Here is a 26,208-nt window from a genome sequence, read left to right as displayed (position 1 = left end):
CTGCTGATTAAATTTCCGCTTATACTCATTAAGTTCCATTGTCAAACCACTTCCGCTGAGGAGTAATGGAGAAGGGGGAGGGAATTGAGGCTGTTGGCTGGGGGCTGGGGAAGCAAAGACTAGACGAGACATAGACGAAGAAACACAACCACATGGATGACGGAAAAGAGAGGGGCGGGTGGATAACAAACTAATTAAGTCGACGACAAACTGCAAAGGTGGCCCAACTTGCTTGCCACTTCTTCGAGAGAACGAAAGATGGTGGCAAGAGGGTAAGATTCCCTCCCCTCCAAAGAACTTCAAACTTCACTTCTTCGAATTCCCCACCTCGAGGTGCGAAAACTTCAGCGAAGACCCACTTCAAAATTGCAATCGGAGCCAAGCACAATTAACAAGATAACACGGCCAGAAAAGGTATAGGGTAAATCGGTGGAAAGAGCTGTATTGGCATCCACTCGCCACCTGGCAAAAGACAATCTAACTTTTGCCATGATTGCGTTTCGTATAATAATGGCAGTCATTAAAAATGGAATTACGCCTTACAAATTAATTAAATAACGTGACACCAAGTGCAGTTTGGTACTGAAAACCTCACAAGGATAAGTTTGATAAGTAAAAAGTTCCACTATTTACGATTGAGAGAAATTAATAGATAAGTTTTAGTGTTGATAAATATCTAATGATATGCCCGTAAACAATTGGAAACAGTTTATTTGATTAAATTAAATTACCATAGATAAATCGTTGAAGGCAAAGGACAAATTAGGAAACCAATTTTGTTGTACTCCTTTTACTCGTACTTAACTAAACAACTGAACAACACTTAACTTACTGAAGGAGAGGAACAAGTATTGGAAAACTCCGTAATTGAGGCTTAAGGTGACATTAAAATGCTGTCATTTCGCCGCCGGTGGCAGCTGAGTTGGTACTAGACCTCTCAGCTTATAACATCTATCGTCACCGGTCCGGGTTCGAATCCCGGTCAGCATAAAAGAGCATGGCACATTAACACATTAATTGCACAAATGCTGGGGAATGGAATGAACTAGATATAAGTATAAAGTGGTACCTTGAAGTAAATTTTTTGCCTATTAAAAAAATATATCTAATTTTTTTTTTCTAGAGATCATGAAAAAAGAAGTTTTTATTTAATTCAGTGCAATAAATTTCCTTTTTTAGGTGAATGTTCTTATCGTTTTCAATTTGATAACTATGCCAATATTCCAATTTCGTGTTGCCAAGCACAACAACTAGGAAATTCGATCTGGCAAACATGCCACCCACTTTACCCAACCATTTACCAATTGATTCATTGCCTAATGCCCCCAAACGACGCTCTCCCATTTCGACTGTTGCAATTATTAAGTTTATCAACTGCTGCATAACCGATTACCAACCAGTTAAGTGCGGCCATTGACCATACAGCCCGTGCATCCTGCATTCCAGCATTCCGGCAATGGTCATCCCCATCATCCCAATCATTGCGTCATTCTGGGCATCTGTCCTCGCGGCGATAAAAATTGCATGCAATTATGCCCAGTCCTCTGACCACTGCTACCCCCCCTTTCCCCCCAGCCACTGGGATCCCCATAATCTCCGGGATCCCTGCTACTTTTCAGGAAACCCCCAAAAATCCCCAGAAGCGCAGGCAACAAAAAAAAAAAAGAAATTGGGAAATCGAACCAAATCCGAATGGATTTCCCAGCGTTCGTTTGGTAGGTAATCAAACGCTTAATTAATATGACACACCAATACAAGTTGAGAGCACCAGGGAGGGGCCAAAAGGGGGGATACTAAGGGGGGGCGGTAAGGATTAAGAGGGGGTAAACCTCCAAAGGACATCGCATGTGGCTGATGATTTTCGGTGGCCAGGCATCGTTTTTCGGTTTTTGGCATATTACTGATAACACTCGCGGTTGCCTACCCGACAATCGTGCGAAAGAGACGGTCAGCGGTTCGCTGGAAAGAGATGGGGCGCATACGCACCCCAAAAAGAGACGGCCATAGAGGGGGAGAGAGGGAAAGAGACAGCGACTGAGACGCCGGCCATCGCTTGCGGTAATTGCTTCATAATTGAACAATTATGCAAACGTGATTGAAGTGATTATATGGCCGCTTATGCGCCTCTGTTTATGTGCGTTTGCCCACTCACCGCCCACTTTTGCAGCGCCCAATTTCCTTCATTTCCACATCGATTTACCGCCAAACCACCAACCATCCAGGCTTTTTGGCCTTCTGATGCGTTAATTGAATGGATTTCCCATAATTTTTGTGCTTTGTTTTGTCAACTATCCAAGTGCCCACATCCGAAATAAGTTAAACATGAAATTTCTATGCTAATACTTAACGCTTAAGCGATAAAAAAGAAGAGTTTTGGTTTATCTGGTTATTATAATAGTAAGATAAAAAAAAGAAAAATCAAATCACCAGTTTTTTTTACCAATCAGTTAAAAGAAATCTATATGTAATTCAGTTAACATCTTGTTTTGCAAATAAATTACAAATACCCATCAAATGCTTAACGATTTTGCCCTAATTTTAATTGAAATAAAAGAAGGAACTCATCTAAATTGTTAATGGTCAACGAGGGCGGAGAAAAGCCAAATTGATCATCCGCCATGTGGTCGCTTCATTAGGAACCAGTGCAACCTGTTATATCCATTCCATCCATCCAGTCGTGTGTTTGGGCAGTTATCAAAATTAGGCAGTGGCATAAATTAATTGAAAGCCAGAAAGCCGTCGTCGACTGACTGACTCACTGACTCATTGACCAACTGACCAACTGATGGATTGACGAACTAGCGAGAGATCTGCTAAATGAGTGCTCACCATCAATTAACGTTGACAAATGGAAAAATGGGCGAGATTGGAATTGAGGGGGAGTGTGGGGACTCCACCGATTCGGTGTGGGAAAGGACATCGAGAAACGGGGGAACGGGGGAATTGAATCGGCAGGCGAGAATTCGATGACAACGGGCAGCTAATTGGCGCCCGGCTAAGGCTCAAACAAAAGCCAAAGAAATGACAATAAAACTGGCCGATTAGGATGGCGACACACACACACACATACAGGCACACATTCACACACATGGACACGGCAGCAGGACACGGCCAACGATATCCTAACGAGGCTAAAAGCGGCATTAAGTATCAATCATACAACCCAAACCAGCCATGTGAGCGCAAATAAAGGAACACGCAGGATGGCAAAACAATACAGGGTCGCACTCTTAACTACCCTATAGTTTTCGAAAGTCAAACGTTATCATTAGTATTTATTGATATAAACTGACTATTCATTGTTTTCCTATTACAGATTAAAATAACAAAACAGATAAATAGATAAATAATAAAGGAGAACTGCATAGTTTGTCGCATATTGAATTTCAATTACTGCATAACTAACAAAGGATACGTTTGACTAAAACTAATCTAGGAATATTTTTATAAATTTTACTTCCTAAAAAAACATTTATTTTACTAATAGATGGCGAGTCTTTTCAATAACATACCCCAAAAATTGAGCGATAAACAATATTTCAGTTGTTCCCTTTTTGAAGAGGGCCCAAAAAGCAGGACACGTGTTCGTGTGTATGTGTGTGTGTGTGTGTGTGTGTGCGTGAGGGAAGGGGACTCTTTTTTTTTTTTGGTTGATGGTGTGCGTGTGTGTGCGATTATCGGTCGCCCGTTGCTTGTTACACGTCTAATCTGTTAAATCCTGTTTACCAAGATTACAAATCAATTGTGGCCAGGAAATAAAAACACATGTGGTCCCACACCCCCCGAAATACACAAGCTACCCTGCCACTCCCCCACTCCTTCCCTCCCGCCCCCTTTTCCCCGCCCCGCCCACTTCCTTGGGTTTTGTTGCTCTATCAGTGATGAGGGTATTATGTGGCATTTGGCGCGGGGGAGAACCGAATATTCATTTTTTTTTCGACCCGCCATCGGTGAGTCTTTAAAAATGGGAATGATGAGTTTTTATGGGCTATTTATTTGGGCTTATACAAATGGATAGTTATTATGTTATTGATAAAGTCCTGTATTGAAAAAGATGGCTTTTATAGAAGAGGATACAAGAAACTTAACTTAATTTGAATGGCAAAAGATAAAGTGTTAAGATCATTTAAGAACAATTTTTTTTAGCCATTTTAGTGTAAAAATTCTGATAATTAGAATTTAATACAATCCTTTGCCCATAATTTATTTATTCAGTGTGACTTTTCTTCATAAATATTTTCTCGTTGAGTGTGGGAAATGAAGGCTTTCCTCAAGTCGGCTTCTTTTTATAATTATTAACTCGTGCCATGCATGTGTCTTCGATTAGCACCTAATAACCCTCGGAAATTTTTTGGGTGGTGGTAGCTTCGTCCCCCTTCTGACAAAAGAAAGACCTTTCCATATCAATGACACTTTCTTTCCTTTCTTGTTATATATTTCCTCCCTTGCCGACAAAAGAAATTGTTGGGTCTCAGTTTCAGCATTGAATGTTTCTTTGGAGAGGGTGGAAAAATTGGTGAAAATGAGGGGGAAAGGGGGAAGGAAGGGGATGGGTGGATTGTGTTTGGCATTGCCAGTGGTGACTATAATTGATGTTATCAAAATATTGTTTGTGGCGTAATTTATCAATAAACACCAATCGAGTGGAAATAATTTGATTATGCTTGATTTGCTTTTGAGGCATATTTGTGGTGTAAACAGTGGAAAAGCTCCCCGTAAATATATCCATCCAGCAACCCCATTTCATTGACTTAATACGCATAATTTATGCGACTTTAAAGCCCTGCCCATTAATTAGCTGTTAATCAACACTGTACAACATGCTGTTTGCAACACAGGGCCATTGCCGAAATGCCACATAAAAGTTAACCAAGTTGATATTTAATTGTCAATTTGCCGCGATGCACCGTGCACTCCAATAATTTTGCGAGTCGCGAATCGCGCGATTTGCCCGCCAAATCGCTGGCCATGTAAAGTGTTAATAATGGGATTAAGTCCACAATATACACACTCTCACACACACACATACACACACAGACATAATCGCAGTCGCTTTCTGGCCATATCTACATGTGTTTAATTGCTAATCCTGCAAAATTAATGAGCAGCCGTCGAAAAGCCTCAAAGTATGTTGTACATGCTTTTATACGTATTTAATCTAATTTGAAAAGGTTTCATCAATTTAATGGCATTTCAATTAAAGCAGCTTCGAAATTTCTTTATCCTCTCGGTTTATTTATGAGAGGATCATATTTATGGGGCTTTAAGGATTGCGCAATTAATTATCTGTTAATAAACACTTTATTGTTGTGTACTTAATATTTTAATACTCAATATTTTTTGAATATATATCATATGTTAATAACTACTTGCACCTTTTTTTTGGGAAGGAATAATTATAGTTTGTAGCCCTAATCCATTCCCTTTTTTTGAGATAATACTTTTCCCTCAGTGCACGCTATTGAGCGAATTAAAAGTCATGTCCATTTCGGAGAAGCTCTCGCTGTTTATATCCAGTCAAAATTCTTATGTTTATGTCCTTTACAGCGCGCATACTTAATTTGCAGCTCCTCGTCCTTTTTTTACGACTACTCACAGATTTGTTGGCTTAAGTTCTTGTGTCTAACTCTCGTCTACAAAAGCGAGACAGACAGCCAGATGGGGAAAAGCGGGGAAAAAGGGGAGGGAAAGAGGGTGGAAAGAGGGGAGGGACACACACGTGACTAACGCTTTATTACCATTTTTCTTCATTAATTTAATTTTTTCGTCTGCAGTAAACTGCTTTCGTATGCAATTTTATTGTACTTTTGTACTCGTGCGCTTTGTTGTTACGTTATGCCGCGCACAGTTTTTCCCCCACCAGCTTTTCCCCCAGATTTTCCATCTTTGCTCCTGTGTTAATCCTGCACTTCTCTGCCCTTCTGCAAAAAACAAAAAAACGAAAAAAAAAGGGGAAAAACAAGTCAAGTTCTGCTGCTGGTGCTGTTGTTTTTATTTTTTATTGCCGCGCAAAAATACAAGTTTGACTGCCTTGGCAATTGTTTTTGCATGGTCTGTGTATGGGGATTACCCTATGAAATCAGATTTTTCGACTGGATTTTTTGGATATAAGAAATCTACGGATATCAATATAATACAACCACAAGGGGTTTTGTCTTATGTTATTTAAATGTAAATAAACCAATAACACAAATAAACAATAATAGTTTTGTCTAAAATTATAAAATAAGAGATAATTCTTTATTAACGATTTTGAATAATCCAACATAATTTGTTATAACCTAAAATTTGCCCAAAAAAATATGCTATAAAATTAAATCACGTTATAGAGAGTGTCTGGATTTTTATATGCCTACCGATTTTGACTTTTCTGCGTTTGGTGTTTGTTTTTGTCTATACTTTCACCTACCCATTCCCACCCAGAATTTTCTTTGTGGGGCTTTTGTTTCGTTTTCGTTTTGCAATTCGCTTTGTGCTCGGGCTTTTCACAGAGAGTTTTCCTTTGCCAGTTTGGTTTTCTATGCTGGCAAATTGTTTGCATTATTTATGGCATATTTTCGAAGATTTATAATGGAGTCGGGCCGAGAGGCCCGCTTTCGTTCCCGACTCAATCATATATTAATGAGTATTCGCCCTGGCTACCTTATTATATATTCGATCAAATCATTTTCTCAGATTTCGTTTGAGTTGTCGTTTTTATTTCTTTTCATTATTTTCGTTTTTTTTCCCAACATCTTTGACTTAAATTTTTCACAACTTCTTCGCTTTTGATGAAAGTTTTGTTATTTGGACCTAGTGTTTGGCTATTTCGCCCCCATCATTTCTTTTTGAAAACTTCCTACTTTTTCACATTTTACGAGCAATTAAGCGAAAGATGGCAAAAGTACTTGGCCAAAAAAGTGTGTGTTTATACTGAGAAAAATTGAAGTGGAAGTGGGTCACTAAAAAATAACTTAAGCATAAAATTGGTAATATTGATATTTATACCAACTTAAATTTATTAAAATGATTGTTATTGTTAAAATTCATATATAATAATGTTGATTTTTCAAAAGGTGCACATTTATATTTGCGGGTAGATTTTGCTTTGTCTTGCCCATCTTTCTCTTTTCTTCTATAACATCCTCTTTTTCACGCAATCATAAATATTTTAATATGCTCAAAGGATATGTGTGAGTGTACGTCACTGGAGCAGGCATCAAAGTTTTAACCACATGCTAGCAACTATTTTCACTTCCCCCCACCGCTCGCATTTTCCGAACACCCCCCGTCGCCCCCTCGTCCCATCACAATTTTCCGCCTGTTCCCGTAGAATGCAAAAAGTTAATTAATAAAACATCAAAAAGTTCTACGTTTTTGTGTTACAATAAACTTTATATAAACTCCATGCATTTTACGCTCTTAAGCGGACCGTCCTGCAAAAACAACATACGAAAAGGACTAAAAATAGCAACAAATTCTGGAGCTGCACGGACGTCGACGTCGACAGAGGCAGCGGCAGCGGCAGCGGCAGCAGCAGCGGCAGAGGAAAGTGCAGCGCAGTTGCTGTTGACTTTGACGTTGCCCGAAAACTGTCTAAAAATCGCAACAAAAACAACATAGTGGAAAATGCGGAAGAGCAACAACAAACATTTAAATAGTTTAGTTAAAATTTTCATGAGAGGAAGGGAGGGGGGTGGCTCTAAATGGAAAATGAAGTGAGGTAGCGTTGCAAATTTTCGATTTCTCTTCTCGTCCAAGTCAAATGAAAGTTAAGTTCAGGGAGCCATAAACGCAAACTAAATGTTTTTAAGCTAATTACGCTGACTGCTGTTAATTTTAGATGAAGTGATTGAAAAAATAGGTTAATTGACTTTGCAATCAATAAAAACTAAATTAAAAATGATTTTAAGGGGCAAACATGTTCATTGAAATATAACATGTTTTTTTTACGTTTTCTTGTTCAATTTATAATATATTAATGAACAATTAGACTTCCCTACTTGGTTGCAACTGAATTTTATAAATTTAAAGCTCTTGATTGAAGGGTTTTTATAACAACCACTTAACATTTGAGTAAACCACACTTCAAGGAGCATTGCCAATTAAATGTTAAAGGTCATCTTGGCTTACAAATTCGCAAATGAAATTCAACACTCGACTTTTTAATATTTGTGTGGCAAATAATTTCCACGTACAAGTCGTAAATTTGTTGCTACGTTTTCGAGTGCCATCCCTGGCACATACGATATATGCGCTTTATAAATATATGTATGTATATATATGTTTTTTACCCCAACTCCTGGAGCTTGGACATGGGGATTTTGGATTCGGGCTTGGGTTTGGGTAACTGCAACTGGTTTATTTGGCGCTCGACAAAGCGACATCGAAACTTTCGCCAGTCGAAAAAGTTTCTGCAACGTTTTCAGCTTCCAACGGCAGCTGCTTCTTCTTTTTTAGCCTCCCCCCCCCGTTCAGCGCCGCCCCTGGAAAGGGTTCTCCAATTGGAGCGTCCCTCTGGCTGTGGCAGCTTTAATTGGAGTCCGACTGGGCATTTAATTGGACTGTGATTTGTGGTGCGCATCGCAAACGTATCAATAACATGCTGAAAATGTTTAAAAAGCAAAAACTATATATGGTACATACGGAGAGATACCCAGATGAATATGATATGACAGAAGCATCGGAATGGGAATACCCTTGAACAAAAACAGGAATTAAATCAATTTCAAAACATAAACATGAACAGAAATGAAGAACAGTGTAATAAATGATGCATGATCTTTCTTGGGTGTAAAAAAAATATCAGCTTTTTTGTTTAGTTATATTTTGATGATATAAAAGCCATACAAACGTGACATGCCCTCGAATATTTGCCTGCGGGGTATTTAAAATTGAAGGGAAGTCCAGGTAAAAATTATGCGGGCAGTTGTCGACATTGGGGTGGACCTGTTTTGGGTCCTTCTGTCGGTTTTTGTAACTCGCTTTGCGGTCGGACCGCAGAAACCGCAACGGTAGCTCAACCAGAAGAACCAACTCCAAACATTTTGTGCACACAACACCCATGTGAGGAACCCATTTGCCATTTCCCCATTTGCCATTTCCCCACTTTTCCCATTTCCCCACTGCCCACTTTTCCGCTTTCGGATTGGCAAAAGGATTCTAAGGATTCTGCGGTTTGCCGGAGTTTCCCACAAGCCGAAGTAAATTTGTGCTGACTTCAAATCGGATGCCAATTAATTCGCCGGCATCCCAGCAAAATTAATATATTTGCGGTGAGTTTTCTTGACGCTTGTGGCAACTTTGACCAAAGAAATCACAAGTGTCGATATAATTCGAGAGTGGTACGCATAATTGGGGGGATTTCATAATTCGGATGGAGTAATCTTAATCGAAAATAATTAAATCCAGCAAAGTTTAAAGCTGAGCTACCAAGCGTTATTATTTCCAACCGAATTCCCAATCATTTTCATTTTGTAACACATTCTCTTTATTAAACAGCCAGTTTTCATTCCCCTTGCTCATCAATATTATATTTGAATTAATTGCTCGGCTGTTAGCGTTAGTTTACTTCCCTCACCAATCCGCACCGTTTATTTCCCTTTTTTCGCAGCTTTCACCCATTTAGACTGTGTGTTTTTGATTGAGGGATTTGCGGCGGCTTTTGTGAGAAGAGGGCCCCCTGAGGGTTAAGGGGCTGCGAGGGGTTAATACAGGTGCGCCTCCGGCACACACACACACCCACACACACACACACCCGCACAGTTCACCGGCTGCACCTCGCCAAAGATTAAATCATATTTAGCACAATGAGCCACGAGTGCGGGGATGAATGGGGCCTGAGATTGTTTCAATATTTGCCAGTCGTTTATTTTGCGCTAATTTAAAACTAACATTATAAATATTGATGGGGTTGGCTGGGGTGGTTGGTGGTGGGTGGTGCGTCCCCTACTCCCAACTGCCACGCCCCCTTTGGCCTAATCGCAGGGCGAAAGGGAAAGCGAAAAGTATGACATGCCCCCTGTGGCCTCTAGAACGCCAACGGGTTCACTGACTGGTTTTAATAAGTCTACACCGAGAAAAACAAGCTAGAAGGTATAGAATTTTGAAACATTTATATAAAGATTAAAATTTTGGTTGCGGAATTGGAATTTTTAAATGGCAACTATTTCTGTAAAATAATTATAATGATATGTATTACTATTCGATTCATTGAAGGTTGTTTAATTTTCTAAAGAGTATATCTAAAGTCTTTCAAGAAGTATTTTATGTAAATAAAATTTATTTTATTGGGAATTGATAATCGTGTAATTTGTTTTTAATTTCTAGGTTGTCCAGTTTTTTCTCATTTTTTTCGCAGTGTGGTTAAACGTCTTCCCGGCTGGTAAACATTTGCCGTGCGCTTAGTTAACGGCCTGCCACAGGTACGCGTACCGGTTGCCGAACATGGTTGAGTGCCCTGACGCGGAGCGGTGCGAATTAAGCGCAAACAAACAGGGGCCAGCTACCACTCCCACTCCCCTTCCCCCTCCCACGTCACCCATCCCCCACCCCCACCCCCGTGAACCACCATAAATACCCACGCCCATGGGTTCCCAAAGGCCCATCAAATACACGCGTGCCGAGCGGCGGGAAACCAGAGTTGCCAGCTATCTAGTTACAAAAGAAGCTAAATTCAAATAAATTAAAAATACATACGGAAGCGTTTATTTATGTATGAACTTATTTAACTAATTGTTTGCTTATTTATTTAATTTATTTCGCACGTAGACCTGTTTTTTTGTTTGCACGATTGTTAAACCATTCAAATATGAATTCAAAATGAGCTGTGTAATCAATTTTATTAACTCTGCTTTACTATTTTTCTTGCATTCACCGTTTCTATGTGGAAATAAATAGTTTTTTTTTACCTTTCATTAAGTTTTTTTAACGTGTGGTGCCCTGGCTGCATTTTTGTGTTTTTTTCTTACCTGTAAAAATAGCCAGATTTTGTTTAAGGCCCGGCAACACAGCTGAAAAATAGGAGCAGGAGTTAAGGAACGTTCGTGAGTCCCACGGCAATTGGTTCGCCGCTTTTGCTATCATTTTCGACAACTGTTACAAAGAACCGAGAAGATAAAGGGTTTAGAATGGGGGAGGCTTACTAAGTGGGCCACCCGATCAGTGGGTTACCCAGCATCCACAGTTTTCTGATTTAAATACTCAAAAAGTACTTCAATATCCATAGACTCAATAAACGAAAAACCCCAAATGAATTTATTGCTAAAGGTAATTGGTATTTGTTTATTTTAAAGGTATGTGAATAAAATCTCTTAAAAGCAAGAATTGAATTTAAAAACAGGATTTAAAATTGCAGTGTGAAAAATACATAAAGATTTAAGATGCTTACATACCTCATGGCGCTACCCATTGACCTATTGAAACAGTTGAGGCTTGAAAACCATGAAGCCATGATTCGTGAGTGGCCAAAAGAGTCCAAACAGCGGCCCGGTTCGTTTTTCCTTTTCCCATTTTCCCGGCCTCCCTTTCACTTTCCCCAACCCCGCAACCCCGCAACCCCCAACTCTCCGCCCTCCGGACTTCGGACTCCTTTTCCTGCGTGGGCGCGAGTTGCGATGATTGATGACAATGTCGGGGAGTCGCTTATCCCGGCCTTTCACTTCCCACTCCAAACAAGTAGCCCTCCTTCAAAACACACAACCAAAAAATATACCAAAAACAATGTAAATTGAACAACAAAATAAACCAGAAATCAAACTATTGTAGATCAGTATTTTATATACTTTATTATTGTTTAAATAAAGAACTTTCTTTTATGATGAGTTATAATATAAACTAGTAAGTTTATGTAAAAAAAAGGTCCTGAAAAACTCTTTGAATCTATTTCATTCTACTTCAAATAAAAAATAAATTTTTTTTATAAGTAGGCAATTGTTTTCAGTGCATTTGAACCATTACGTTTTCGGGCACACCTGCTAAGTTTCGTTATGGCCGTTGTTGTTATTCCTTTTACTTTTCTGATTTGTATGGATTTCCGACTGGCGCTTTCCTTTTTCCCCTCTTTTCGCGTGGATTTTTTCCCCTCTAATGTTTATTTCATTTTGGTTATGCTCCTATCTTTTTGGTTTCAGTTTCGGCCGGAGAAACATATGTAAAATTCATAAAGAGACGGGCCAACTTTTCCCTCTTTTAGTTTGGGGACCCCAGTTTTGATGCGCAGTTCGGAACATTGGGCAATCATTTTGGCCATGGACAAGGCAAACACATAATGGCAGAAGAGCTGCCTTCTCAACCAGTCTTTGTCTTTTTTGTTTTTCTTATTATCAAGTGTGTCCAGCTTCAAAGTTGCGTTTTTGATGCACGCAAGGGCACACTAAGCGAAAACGTTAAAGATGGTCACTCTTTTGCTTGAAAAGCAACCCTGTTATTGCAATTAAAAGTTAAAGGTAAGCAAAATAGAAGCAAGACTTCGAGATAAAACGTATTTATGCATTAAATATTAATGTTTAAGTTTTTATTTTTAGGCAAATGTGTTCAGCTATAATGTGGTTGTCCGCCTAATGTACTTCTTGTGCTGCCTGCTGGAAAAGCCTTTAGCAGTTTTTCCAAGAAAATAAAACCCTTGTTCTTGTCGCTGTTATGCACAAATGTTTGTCTTTAAATTAAGCTTCATTTCGGCAACTTTATGCGGCATGTCCCTGTTTTTCAGTCCCTTCCGCCCGAATTCTACGTGCCTGGCTGCCACTTCATTTTCCGTGGAAAAGCGGGAAAACTCGGGCGGCGTGTGGGCGGTCGAAAACGAGAAATTCATTTTTCAAGTTGTAGACCGGCCTGGTCGGATGCTGCTGCACGTTGAGACTTTTACTTGTTAACGGGGTCATAAATCATGCGTGAAAATATCGAACGGAAAACAGATTTCCCTGCCCTGCCCCGCCCACCTTTTTTTTCTTTTCTTCTGCCCAATGCCCAAACGCCCACCAACAACAAACAATGAAGAGCGGCTCAAGCTGATGCAGCGACACTTTTTGGCCAATACGCAGTCCGTGTCCGAGTTTCGAAATGCTCAAAACACCAAAAAAAAAAAACAAAAACCAAAAAAACGAAACAAAATAAACGAAAAAAAAGGAAATAAATCCATTCTCAAGAAGCATATCCTGAACCCTTTTCAGTATGCGTGCTAATAATCGATTTGTTTGTTTGTTTTTAATTTCTTCTGGGGGTCGAACTTTGACTGCTCACGTAGGACACCAAACTCAATGGCAATCCTCGAGTCCCGAGTCCCGAGTCCCGAGTCCCGAGCCCCGAATCCCAAATCCAGATCCCAAACTCTTTGGCTAATGTGCAGCTGCTTCCGCTTTTTGGCCCATTCATCGTTTTTCTATTTGTCATTTTTAATACCCATTAGTTTTCGAATGGTAAAAGGGTATGCTTAAAAATGTGAAAAACCCACACTTTGTTACAAATATAAAATCAAATCAGCTAAAACGTTTCTCTCCTTAAAAGCTATTAAAATTTTAACTACTTATTAATAAAATAAATTGAGTTTTCCTTCAAATGTTCATGATAACTCAAATTTTATTGAAGAGTATTCAAAACACGCAAACAGTTTTTTTAAACATTCCTTCTTCTTTTTTTCTGTTGATTCGGTTCCGTTTCTTTTTTTTATGGCAACGCAAAGCTGGTTTTATAACGATTTTCTTTTTAATACTTTGGTGTAAAAAAAAAAGAAGTTCGAAGCCCCCTAAAACCAGGACCACTCACGTGGTTTTGTGCACTGCGTGGCTTTCAGTCCCGTTCCTTCGGCGCTCCCCCGTCGCCCTTTGCACCTTGTTTTGTTGCTACCTGCGCTGAGTATTTAATGAAAATCACATCAAATCGATATGCAAGGGAGGAGACCCTTTAAGCCACCAGCGGAGGGCCCCCTGCCATCCTGACCATGTCGCCATCGCGCTAAACTTGAAACGCTCCACAAAACGCAGCTCCGCTAGGAGTCGGTTCCCTCTTTTCCAGGGGCGTCCTAGAAGGGGATCTTTAAATAAGATACTACTATAAATATATTATCACAAAAGTAATTAATCAAACCTAAATTAAATTACATATATCTCTTTTAAAAGTTTTCTAACTTGAAAGTAAAGTTTAGTCCTTTTAAAATAGTATTTATCAACATAATAATGAAATAGGGAAAAAGCAATTTATTTATTCGTAAATAGAACTTTATTCCCATCCAATACTCTGCTTGGAAACACCTTGTTTATTTGAAATCGTTAGTTATCCACCCAATTTTATCACGGACACCTCTGAACTGTGCGAATGCTTTCAGACTCTTCAATATGCACCGATGTATTTTCAACAAAGTGGATTAGAATGGTCCTTATGACCAGGCGTGTCCAGGAATGAAGGGAACGGGGGGGGACTCAGAGGTAGGAACTTTCGAGGGCGGGACTTTCAGGGGGGTCTGCGAAGCGAGAGACAGCAGTTAGATGAATGACCATCGATGACTAGATGGAGCATGGAGCCACAGTAAACTGCGGTTAAGGTGCAAAGAGGCCAGATAGAATGGGATAGACGGTGGATATCGGTGGAAGCTGGCTGGCTGGCTGGCTGGCTGGCTGGCTGGCTGGCTGGCTAGTATTAGCCCAATGCATTTCATATTTCTCTGTTGCAGTGGCAAAACCACCGCAAAGCTCAATGGCCAAACGATGGCCCAAAGCAAAATCACTGCCAAAGCCCCTAACCAAATGAACCTCGTGTTCCTCCGCCTTTTTTGGGGTTTGTCGGCATTTTTATATGCCTTTCGGTCTGGAAAAAAGCCTTTTACCCATACGAACAACTATTTTTCGATATGGTTTTTAATACCTTCACCGAATGGAATTAGGCCCGCTGGGGTACATTAGCTTATCGGACAGGCATTTTATTTGGAAGGGGGTTAGGTGGCTAAATCCAGAAAGATTATTTGAATACACATAATTATAAAAGATTACCAATGGTTTCGCAATGTAGGATTTCGAATTTGGAACATAAATATATTTAAAAATCATTTTAAATGGAATAGGAATCCTATATTTCGTACACATAAATAAGGAGTTTCATAGTTTTTAGCAGTTTCAAATATTTCAGAGAATAAAATGCGTTGTCCTAACTTTTGGTGACCATTTGGCTCTTCTTTTGGGAACATTTTCCGTTCTGTTGGTATTTATTTTATATTTGATTTTCGATTTGTTTGTGTCTCTTATTTTTTCGATCTCCTAGTATTTTGGCTTGTTTTCGATTTTTTGCTTGCTTGTTTGGGTACAGATTTTTGGGCGGGGGCAGGACAGCAGTCACTGACAAATTCTAATTGAACTTCGGTGCAATTGTCAGGGAAAAAGTGTGTGGGCTATATCGGGGGTCATATTGGGAGAGTTGGGGATCTTGTTTGAAAGGCGCTTAGCAAGCCGAGACAAGGCAGAACAAAAATGTTTAGTTACACTCGAATGACAGTCGCTTTTTTCCCGTCCCTGGAGTTTTGGCAACTGTCAAAATACAGATGCATGCCAGGGGCGTATGATAAAGGGGGGCGTTATTTTAGTAGGGGGTGTGTGGGGGGGGGGGGGGTTCATTGGGGGGGTGGATTTAAGGGGACCAACAAACAAACACCGCAAACGTGAGACGAACCGATGATGCCGACACATTCGTATACACACGGGTAAGCCGCTGGTCATTCGTTGATTGCCATACTATCTCCCTCTCCCTCTCTCTCTCTCTCTCTCTCAGCCTCGATCCGTGTGGCAGGCAACCAATTAGGTGACCCTGTATGACACTCACCCACCAGCCACCAGCCCTTTTGACAGGGGTCAAAAATGTCAGTGAAAATGCAAAACTTTTTTCCATCCCTTTATTTCCAAGGTATATTGGATATTATAAATAAGATATATATTTAAGGACAAATAAGTTTCAGCTATAATCAGTAATACAAATTTCTTTGCTTATTAATAATTTATATATCATTGTGGCTACAAGCAAGTATCAAGTTTACATTCTTCTTTTCAATTCTGTTCCTGTTATGCAGTGTAAATATAATATTAGATGCATTTAATGTTAGATAAATTTTTATATCGAAGGGATTCTTATAATTTGCATAAGCAGGGTAGCTGAGTGCCTAAAATTTTGGTCTCATTTCGTTTTTACAATGCATCCTTCAGTTTCCATTTCTGGCAGCCTATAGTTGAACGCACATTTGCGGTGGCCACTCGGCTTGCCACTCACTTGCTCGCCCACGCAGCCCGCAAATGATGATATTGATGCACTTGAACTCCGCTGAGCCACTGGAAAAAGTTTCTATATTTTACAAAACATGAATAACTTTAAGTATATTTAATACTATAATAAATTCTCTATGTTAAAATTGGCCAATATTAATTTATATACATTAATTTTGTAAAATGGTGTAGTAGTTACGAGAATATGCAAGATTTTTCTTAGTGTTTTGCTGTGGACACCAGGTGCTTTGTTTTTCATGTTGCAGATGGAGTTTCAGTTGCAGTCGCAGCAGCAGCAGCAGCTGCCGCAGTTGCAGTTGTTGCCGCGATTGTTGCTGCAGCTGTGCGCCTAATGAGGATGGGCAGCAATGCGGCACGTAGCATCGGTGGCAACATCAGCCAAATAATCAGCATATGTCCGGCGGAAGTGGAGCTGCCCTGCCACTCCACGATTGCCCAGTCCCTTTATGCCATTATCCACGGCTGCAGTCGCGATGAAGTGCCAAAAAATCAACAAACTTTGTTGAAAAGGCCAAATGGTTGATGTCAGAAGTCAATTTCGAATATGCTGGATAGCAGCAAACGTCATTTGTTGAATGTTTAAAATATAAACAAATAGTTAAGATATTTAGAAATAAACAAAAAATTATAAATAATAAATATTTTATTAACAATTACAAATATTTTCTCGTTTTTAGTTTTTCAGCCACAAAAATCATTATGATAAATCAAAATCATCTTGATAATTGGCCCAGTTCTTCAGCAGAAGCCTTTATATTTCAGGTGGAAATTTCCTTGGGCCAAAGTTCACATGTCCTCTTCCAGTAAGTAAGTAAACTTGTTGCCAAAAAAAAAAAGAACCTAAAACCGAGATGGCTCACGCACAGTGTGTGTGTGTTTGTGTGTGTTTATCTCGTCGTATGTGGGAGTGTGTGTAAATACGTCAACAATTTTGTGCAAAGAAGGATTTCAATTTCCTTTAAGCGGAAGCGCGCTGTCAGTTTCGCATTTTGCGCCACAAATCATCAACTCTATCTGGCCCTCTGTCCCTGGCCATGGACTTTCCACACAGATACCATATAGATTGCAACAACACTGCACTTCACTGGAGCGTTCAGCGGGACTGGGGGCAAAAAAGGGGGGCGTGGCAGGAGCAACAGCTACACATCATCCATCCATCCATCTAACAATAAGCGTCCAGCAACAGCTCCTACTTCAGGCCAAGAAGCGGAGGAACGGAGCGGAGCCATCCATCTAGTCAGCCATCAGTCAGTTCGGGGCAGTTTTTGCATCACAAGTTTGGGCCACACTTGGCCAAAATGCGTGTGATATCGAATAGGGAAAAAAAATATAACAAAACATCCTTGGGGAAGAAGTAATATGAATGGCCCGAAAAAGTATGTTATACAAATATTGTTGAAATTAATCCACATAAAAAATTAAGTTTTATATATTTTATTAAGCTAAAAATTCGTGAAAGGAATAAGTGAAAAGTTTTCAGTGTACTTCTGTTTGCACTGGTCTTTGTCCAGAGGAAGGAGCAGGGCGTGAGGTAGACCAGGACCGGCTGAATTTATAGCAAAATGTCAACAGTTGCCGCGTAAATATGTAAAATTGTTTGTAAATAGCAATTTCGCTTTTGAGGCCGCCGATGCCATCCGTCCGTCGATGCCGAAAAGCAAACGATGTGCGTCAATCGAGTTCAAACGTCGAATGTAGAGGAGAGCAAACTTAATTTACCTTCAATTATGCGAGAGGTGTTAGAATAAGCCTTGGTAAGTTTATAGAGCTTGTGGAAGTCAGGGAGCCAATAATTACTCCAATTTGAGCACGTTGCAAAGTGCAATTATAAGGAATACGTTTTCTTCACGGACAACGAGGCGTATGAGTAATTTTTCAAAGCTGATAACCCATACGCAATGTTGACCCTAAAGTAGTTCAAATTAATTGTAGAGTGAACGCTTAAAAACTATACAAAAGGATTATAAAATATTCTAAAATTTATAGAGGACCGACTTCTCTGTATTTTATAAAAGTGCACAGTGGCGTATACGTAATTTTTATAAGCGGATAACTCATACGCAGTGTTGACCCACAAATAAGGAATTTGTTTGAAGAAAATCGAAAGTTTATTTTTGAGGGATTGCGCCTTCTTTAGAATTTGATCATCAACCGATTGGACTATTAATTTGAAATGCTTGTTAAGGATGCAGGGCTCCCAAGGCGAGTGGCATGGACATGGAAATGGCCAGCTGGACCTTTGCTCACTCTCGATATCCAATTCGCGATTCAAGTCCTTATCCCCCTCTCCCCGTCCATCGACTGCCAGCTGTGATAGCTCTCGATCCTCGAGGTCAATGGAAATGTGCTGCATACGGTTGTCAAACTGGAGTTCCTGCTCAAGTCCACGCCGTGTTCCTCCACCTCAAGGCATTGACTGCCGGTGGCCACTTCGGTGCGCTCCTGATTCACATCCTGCATCTGCGTCCGTACATCCATATTGGTTGAAATTTATTTTTGCAGTTAATAGAGAAAACTCATGCTCGATCGGAATTTTAAAGGGAATTTCTACTGGCTTTGCTGACAAATAATGAAAATGTACAACAGATGTTACTGAAACGTACAAATGGCTTACTTGTAATTCTTTTCTCCAAGAGTTTTTATTTAATTGACACCTACAAAATTGCATGCTTTAGAACTTCCTTAAGATTAGTGTTTTTCAATTTATAAAGTGAATCGCCTATTTTCATTGGAAATAAAACTGATGGGGGATGGCAAATTGGATAAATGGATGTTGCATCTCCAAATCGCTTTTGCATTCGGCTGACCATGAAGGAACCGCCTCCAGCTTTCCCTCGACCTTTCCCAACTTCCGCCCATCCTCAATCCCCTTTCTTCCCTGTCAATTGCCAAGTACCACGCCCACTGACCAGACTTCCCCGCCTCCTGGGTCAGCAACCTTGATGGCTGGCAGTGCGTTAATTGATTGTTCGTCTGGTCCATCATTATCGGCAGAGGGAAAGTCGTCCCGACTTTGGATCTGGCACATATGGCAGATTGGGGAAAGAGGAATGCGGAAAGTGGGGAGCCAGAGGGTTAAGGCTGACTGGATGCCATGCTGTTGACGCTGATGGACAGCCGTCGGTGGGTTAAGGGAGCGGCAAGGGAGCTGGCAAAAACAGCCAGTGCTGACAAGGAAATGGTTTTTCTTTAAAATAGTTAACAGACGGTAAGTTCTGGTATCTTGTTGTTTGTCCTAATCTAAAGTGCATGTATACTTTTAAATTCATATATTATTCAAAAATTAACTTATGATGCAATTTGTTTAAGCTTAGAAGTGTTGGAATTCATTTTTTGCAAGTTTTGAAAGGTCGGGGGTCATAAAAAATGAAAAAAAACATCGATCAAAAAAAGAAAAATAAACTAATGATGCAGCTTGATAGATATTTTATTAACAATATTAAAGAGGTATGCCACTTGTAAATAGGATAAAAATGAGAAAAGTTAGAGGTTTAGTATTGGGTTGCGGTCGCTTTTCTGCAAATCCAGTTTTTGCTAATTTTAAAAGGTCGAGGGTCATAAAAAATGTCAAGAAAAAATAAAGTTCGTTCAACAACTTTAGATCCGAAAACAAAACCATATTTGTTTTCTCAGAACAATGTTTTTTAATATTGGTTCATACTTTAAAAAATAAATAAAAATACAAATTTCACTACCCCACCTCAAGTGAAATAAAAATTGCATAAGAAAAAAAAAACGTTTCGTTTTATATAAAGCGCAATTTAAACGGCGATTTTATTTCATTTGCTAAATGCAAAAGGGAAGGCAAAAAATGGGAATGAACTTCCGTTTCTCCCTTTGCACTCGAAACGCACTTGTAGATGCCCGCAAATGATTCGATTTTATCGATACTTCGATACCGGTTCGCTTTCTCTGGTTAGACAGAGAGCGTTGCCGGGAGTGACAGGGAGAGATAGATGTGGCAAAAATCGGCATTGATTGTCCGTCCGGTTCATTGCAATCGCTGCAATTTAAGCGGGCAAACTTTTTGGCTCACTTTGCTCCGGTTCCTGCTGCTCCTTTTCGCCCTTTTTGTTTTTGGCCTACATAGAAATACGGATATGAAACGCCGACTCTATCTGTCTCCCCCGCCTTTTTATCATGCCCGCTACACTCGAAAAATTTAACTAAATGTACTTTCTATAAATCTTTATTTCAGAGAAGGTTTTAATAGGTTTAACCTTCTAAAAAAAAGTGTAATTGTTTTGAGTTCTTATAACAAAAACAAAATGTGTTTTCTTAAAAAAAACTTCTAATTTTTTCTAGGTGTAGCTATGTCTGTCTCGCTTTTACGGACAGGGGCCGTCTCTGTCTCACCGCAGTGGAACTTTTTTAATACGCAACACGAGTGACCCGCTTGCGGACAATTGGAATTGTAACTTTTGATTAAATTCGTTGCAATGGCAACCGGGTGAAAAATCGAAGGGAACGGTTGTAAAGCGGGAACGGGTAAAAACCGGGGGGGATTGGGGGGGTGGTGGTGGACCGGGTAAAAAAGGGGGAACGGGTGCGGAAGGAAAACCGGGAACGCTTGTGTTCAAGGCAAGCCAAAGGATAAACTTTTTGCGCTGGTTTTTCAATTGCATTTGATTACCTTGTTGCGTGGGCGGACACTCCGCTTGTTGCTCCATCTCTTTCCCATCGCTAGTTGCCGTCTCTTTCGTTCGCTTTAGCTTCTTCCCATTCTTTTCAATAAACTCTGACCGTAACGCCCACTTTCGGGAGTTGTTTGGCCACCACTTGTGAAATCAATTCGAAAACTATGCGAGCCCACGGAAAATATTTCCCATCCCTCTTATTATTTTCATTTTTATTATTATGATATTTATACATCTATCTATGCGTTTAATGTTTGCCCGGTACATTTGCAGAAAAAAATAAATATTCTATAAAAACAATTTTGCCCGATATGCGTATTATATGCATATAAATATGTTGTGCTATATATCGCCCTGATCCAAGCAAACACACAAATGGACACGGACACATTCGCAAATATTTGCATGGAAAATGCACAAAACTCACCGACTTCATCACTGTTAAGGTAAAAAAAATGTATTCAAACATTTTTCCCTATTTTATAATATAGACAATTTGCAATAGTTTTAAAATGTATTTATTAGGTCTAATTTTTCCCCTTAAAAATTAATTCTAATATTTAGTCAAATTAGTCAAAGCTGTTACTATTATTTTGACAGGCAATGTAAAGATACTCTTAGAAGGGGAGAAGGATTTTGTTTTTCGTTCCAGCCTCAAGCTAAATAAATATGTTTTCAAAATTACAACAAAAGAAACGATATAACATTTGTTGATGCACAAGAACAAGAAGTTCAAGAACGAAAAAAGAAATGCTAAAATAAATACAATTGCAAATTTAATGGCACACTGCAATATCAAACAAAAACCAAAAAGATAGTTGTCAGCAAACAAGGAAAAATCATTCAATATTTCATTTAAAAATTGTTGCTCAATTTTTGTCAATATATATTTGTTGTTTACGGTTTCAAGTTACTTCGCTCTGGGAAACGCTTTGCATAAGTCCCCAAAGTTTACAAATTTATTTAAAATTTCCCCTGGGGCTAAGTTCAGATTTGCCTTTTGATTTTGAATTAATTAATATTGGACTTTATTGGGAATTATTTGTTGCATTTCGGTAAGCGTTGAGTTGTGTTTTGTCCACAAACCAAATTCGATTGTGCAGGTAAAATGTTTATGTTACGGAAATTGTAACATCGCCATGAAACTCCATTTTTTTTTTTGCTAGCTTCCTTCACTTCCATCGATTGTTTTACTTTGTGCTCACTCTTTGCAATTAGGCGAAAAATTCAAATTCAAATCAATAGACGGGGAAAACTTTTGCTGCAGCACGTCGTCGCAGCAGAGGGGCCTATAGAATATATATATATATATATATATATTGGGGTGCAGGACCAAGAAGGATCCAGACCAGGCCAATTGGCCAATGCCAGCGGCTTCGTACGTGTTCGGCCAAAAATAATACCGGTACACACAAAAAAAAAAAATAGATTAACTAGATTATGGATTTTGCTGTGTATTTTAAACTGTGTTAATCTAACTTTTTAGTAAGTTATCAAAACAATTTCGTTTTTAAAGGGAATAAAATCCGGTAAAAACTTTTCGTTGAGCTCTTCGATTCCAGTAATCACCTTGTGATTTTTAATTTTTATTAAAAAATTCCTCTAAATATATATTTAAAGTGTGGTGTTCAGTTTAAGGAACCGGGTACTGGGACTGCGAGTATTTTGGTATGGGCCATTTCCTCCAAGGAGCCGCTGCAACAAGCGAAGATGCTGAAAGGACAGACAGGATCTGGAGCTGATTCTGAGGACTGGCGCTGACGTTGGGGCTAATGTGATTTCGTACGTTCAATTTGTGAATTGCCTGGAACACACGTACAGTGGCGAAGGACTTGAGGGGAATCGGGAAATCGGGGGGTTTTTCTGCTGAGGGGGAGGGGGAGGGGGATGGGGAGTAGGAGGGGGGATCGAGGGTCCTGGGACAACGACATATGCATAACTACGTGGCATGTGCATTTTGCTGGCTTTTCTTTTCTTCTCCCCATCTTTGTTCGCTTTTTTTGGCGGCAGCTTGCTCATTGTCGAGCAACAATTTAACATACAACGTGGTCGACATTTTAGGGTTTCAACGAAGAGGAAAATACCTAGGAAAAAGATAATAAGATACAAGAAGAAAAGTGTGTGCAAAAAGATTTATTCTAAATGAATATGTCATAAATATTTGTATATTATGTTTGACTGTAAGAATAAAAGCTTATTGAACCTTTTCTAAAATTCTAAAAATATATATTACTTATCAACATCTCAACAAAAAACCAAATATATAATAGCAACTAATAAAATTAAATATTTGTTCCATTATATAATTTTATCGAAGATCCTTATCAACTCTTTCCTTTAAATTTTGTACAGGGTATCAGGAAGAGCGGACTGTGCGGCAACAATGCTGTCAGCAACATGATTACCTACAGCGAATGAAAGAGATGGCAGCTCCTCGGGGCGAAAGAGAGGGGCAGTGGATGGATGGCTGGGTCTGCAGGCTGAAGTTGAATGCAATTCGTGGCAAGAGGAGTTCAGTTCGGAGTTACCCTCAACCAGCCACCAGCAAGCAGCAAGCAGCAAGCAGCTCCCAGTTTCCAGTTCCGACTCAGAAATCGCAGTCCGATGCCAGTTGGAGTTTGGTTGCATTAAATGTAAGGCACTGTGCCAGACACATATCCCAAATGCGAGCGCGAGAGAGAGAGAGAGAGAGGGGTATATACATGTCGAAAGAGACGGACAGATGGACAGACGAACGGACTGCGGCAGAGACATTTTGCATTAAAATTAAGGCAAATTTATAATGAGCCAAAATTGTCGTTGCGATGCAATCGCCGCAATATATAATATATGGCGCATATAGCATCATATATCTATATATGTATATATATATATATAGCTGCATATATGAGTGGTTGCACATAAAATATATGTGTGCCTGGACGTGACTCCTGACTCCTGATTCCTGATTCCTGATTCCTGACTCCTGTCTACTGTCTCCACATCCTGGCCAGTTTCCTTGTCCTGCTCCCGAGCCCATTATTGGGGTAATTTATAATTTGTTCATTTAAATGATTACAAAGGCAGAGGGCAACAGCAAGACAGATCGCTCGACAACTACAGACCACCATAAAAATGAATGGCCAATTTTTATTGCAGCCAAGAGGGGTTTTTATTTAAAGTTCAAAGTTAGTTGGAATAAATTTGTATATCATTTTGGTTACTTAGTAATATTAGAAATCAAATTTTCATAAAGCAAACAAGACAAGCATGCATTTTTTATCACATTTGCCATATCATCGCTGAGTTGAAGAAAAGAATTTAACGTCTTAGGGGAGAGTCACATTTCACTGGAAAATAAGCACTATTTGTTTTTTTTTTCTGTTTTTTTTTCTAGTCTTTTTTTTTTTGTTTTGAAGAGGAATGCAACAACCATTTGTGGCACCTGGTCATTAGGGAGCATGTGTGTGCGCATCCGACTGACACAACTGAAATTTAAAGTGCAACATCAATCACTGGTGCAAACGGGGACAAGACTTCTTCTTTTCTCGCCTTTTGGCAAGGAGCATTTATGCCTTCCTTTTGGCTAGGCCCAGGACATATATATCCTGGCTTCCTGTTGCTCAACATTTCAGCTGATCCAGTCCCTCCCCCTCCGCCTCCTCCTCATCTAGCTCCATCTACCGCCATCTCCTTCGTTCCGCCGAAAGCCCCAACTCGAATTGTAATGACGCAACAATTTAAAGTTTGTCGTTGATGCAGCAAAACTCGGTGCTAATGGCGTCAGCGTCAACGTCTCTCAACTCATCTTTGCACCCCTCATAGCCCCACCCCGCCACTTCTCGGGATCCAATCCTGTCGTCCTGATCCTGTCCTGCCATCTTGTTTTTGTTGTTGTTGATGACGGCGATTATTTGCGCCATGAACACATGGAAGCAGCTGCAAAAGGTGGCGTCCTGCATCCTGTAATCCTCCTCCATCGACGGCCCCATTTTTAAGTCCCCACAACGGCATCCCACTTCCAACCTTCGTCCAGGTTGTCCAGGCGGAAAAAACCCACTGAAAAATAAAAAAAATTAATAAAAAAATATAAATAATTAAGTAGCAAAGGTATAATATTTATAGAAGCATAATATCTTGTTTCAAATATTATTATAGTTAAAATATTTGTTTTTTGACATTTTTTTCTTTTCAAATCCAAAGGATATATATTATGATATGCTCTACTGAATTTCTTTCAGTGGATTAGTGTGCAGCAATTCAAACTTTAAGCTGTCGACGTGGCAAAGTCGAGCACTGCAACTGCAGCCAGTGCGTTGGAAAGAGACAGGGCGATGGTGAGAGTAAGAGACAGATAGAGCCAGACACTTGGCAATACAAATTGAAATACTTCTCCTTCAGCTTCTTCTTCTTTCTACATCTATATCTATATCTATATTTATATCTATAGCTATAGCTATCGCCGTCTCTTTCGCAGTGAGCTTGACTGTTGCTCTGCAGGATGTATTAATATAAATGAATTATTCGGATGAGGCAGTATACCGTATACAGTATACAGTATACCGTATACCCCTCCCCCTTCCTATAGATATTATGATGGATACGCCTTAACGATGCTGCCGACGACATCGGGGGACGGACAGAGTGAGAAAGAAGGCGAAAGGACTAAGAACGTGGCAGGACGATGCAGCTTGTTTCCCAAAAAGTTGGCCAAAACTTTATGGCGACGAACACCTGACAATCCCAACGGAGTCAGAAAGGCAGAAAAGAAAATAAAAAGGATTCACTTGAGTTCCCAGTTTAGATCTAATGAATGAAATGAGCAAAATATGGTACAGGTGCAACTGGATACAAAGTACTTAACTATCCTAAATACCTAAATACAATTCTAAGATCAGAAAAGTAGAAATAATGAAGTGCGTCCCTTGGTTACTTATCAGTTAAGTTCTGCTGGCACTTTCTGATCCCAGTTTATACTGTTTATATTATCCGGGTAATTGTTCATTTCTGCCGGTCACCTAATCCCCGTACAACTGTACAGGACTTCGCAAGAACAAAGCCCCCGAAGATTTCGTGGCGTGCCACCGGAACGGACGAACATCCACGCCCCTGTTTAAGTTTTCGGTGTTGCACACAATTTTGGCCATCGCCCTGCGGCGGTAACTGCAATTTAGACAAGTTTATTTATATGAATGTGCGACCCCGGGCAACGCAATGCACACGTACACGTATCCACTAAATCGCACAAGGATCTGCATTCAAGGATCTGCTGCTGCCATTGTTGCCGTGGTCGAAACTTATTGTCGTCGCATGTGGCACATTGGAAATTCGCCGGGGGCAAGTTGGTCGTTCAA

General features: G+C 39.8%; 2 protein-coding genes across 2 annotated transcripts; both read right to left on the bottom strand.

Annotated features, from left to right (window-relative positions):
* Positions 1–18,323: 18,323 nt before the first annotated feature.
* LOC108097913 lies at positions 18,324–18,799 on the bottom strand. The gene has a single exon (XM_017200449.2). The coding sequence runs from the start codon at positions 18,714–18,716 to the stop codon at positions 18,507–18,509; it is 210 nt and encodes a 69-aa protein (XP_017055938.2). The 5' UTR covers positions 18,717–18,799; the 3' UTR covers positions 18,324–18,506.
* Positions 18,800–24,594: 5,795 nt separating this feature from the next.
* On the bottom strand, positions 24,595–24,846 carry LOC108097941. The gene has a single exon (XM_017200532.1). It carries the CDS (start codon positions 24,844–24,846, stop codon positions 24,595–24,597), a length of 252 nt encoding a protein of 83 aa, XP_017056021.1.
* Between the last annotated feature and the right edge of the window lie 1,362 nt (positions 24,847–26,208).

Source organism: Drosophila ficusphila, unplaced genomic scaffold (assembly GCF_018152265.1).
Source record: "Drosophila ficusphila isolate 14025-0441.05 unplaced genomic scaffold, ASM1815226v1 contig_197, whole genome shotgun sequence".
In the NCBI taxonomy this organism is placed as follows: domain Eukaryota; kingdom Metazoa; phylum Arthropoda; class Insecta; order Diptera; family Drosophilidae; genus Drosophila; species Drosophila ficusphila.
Note: the sequence above shows the minus strand (reverse complement) of the source record. Positions and strands in the feature narration are given on the sequence as shown.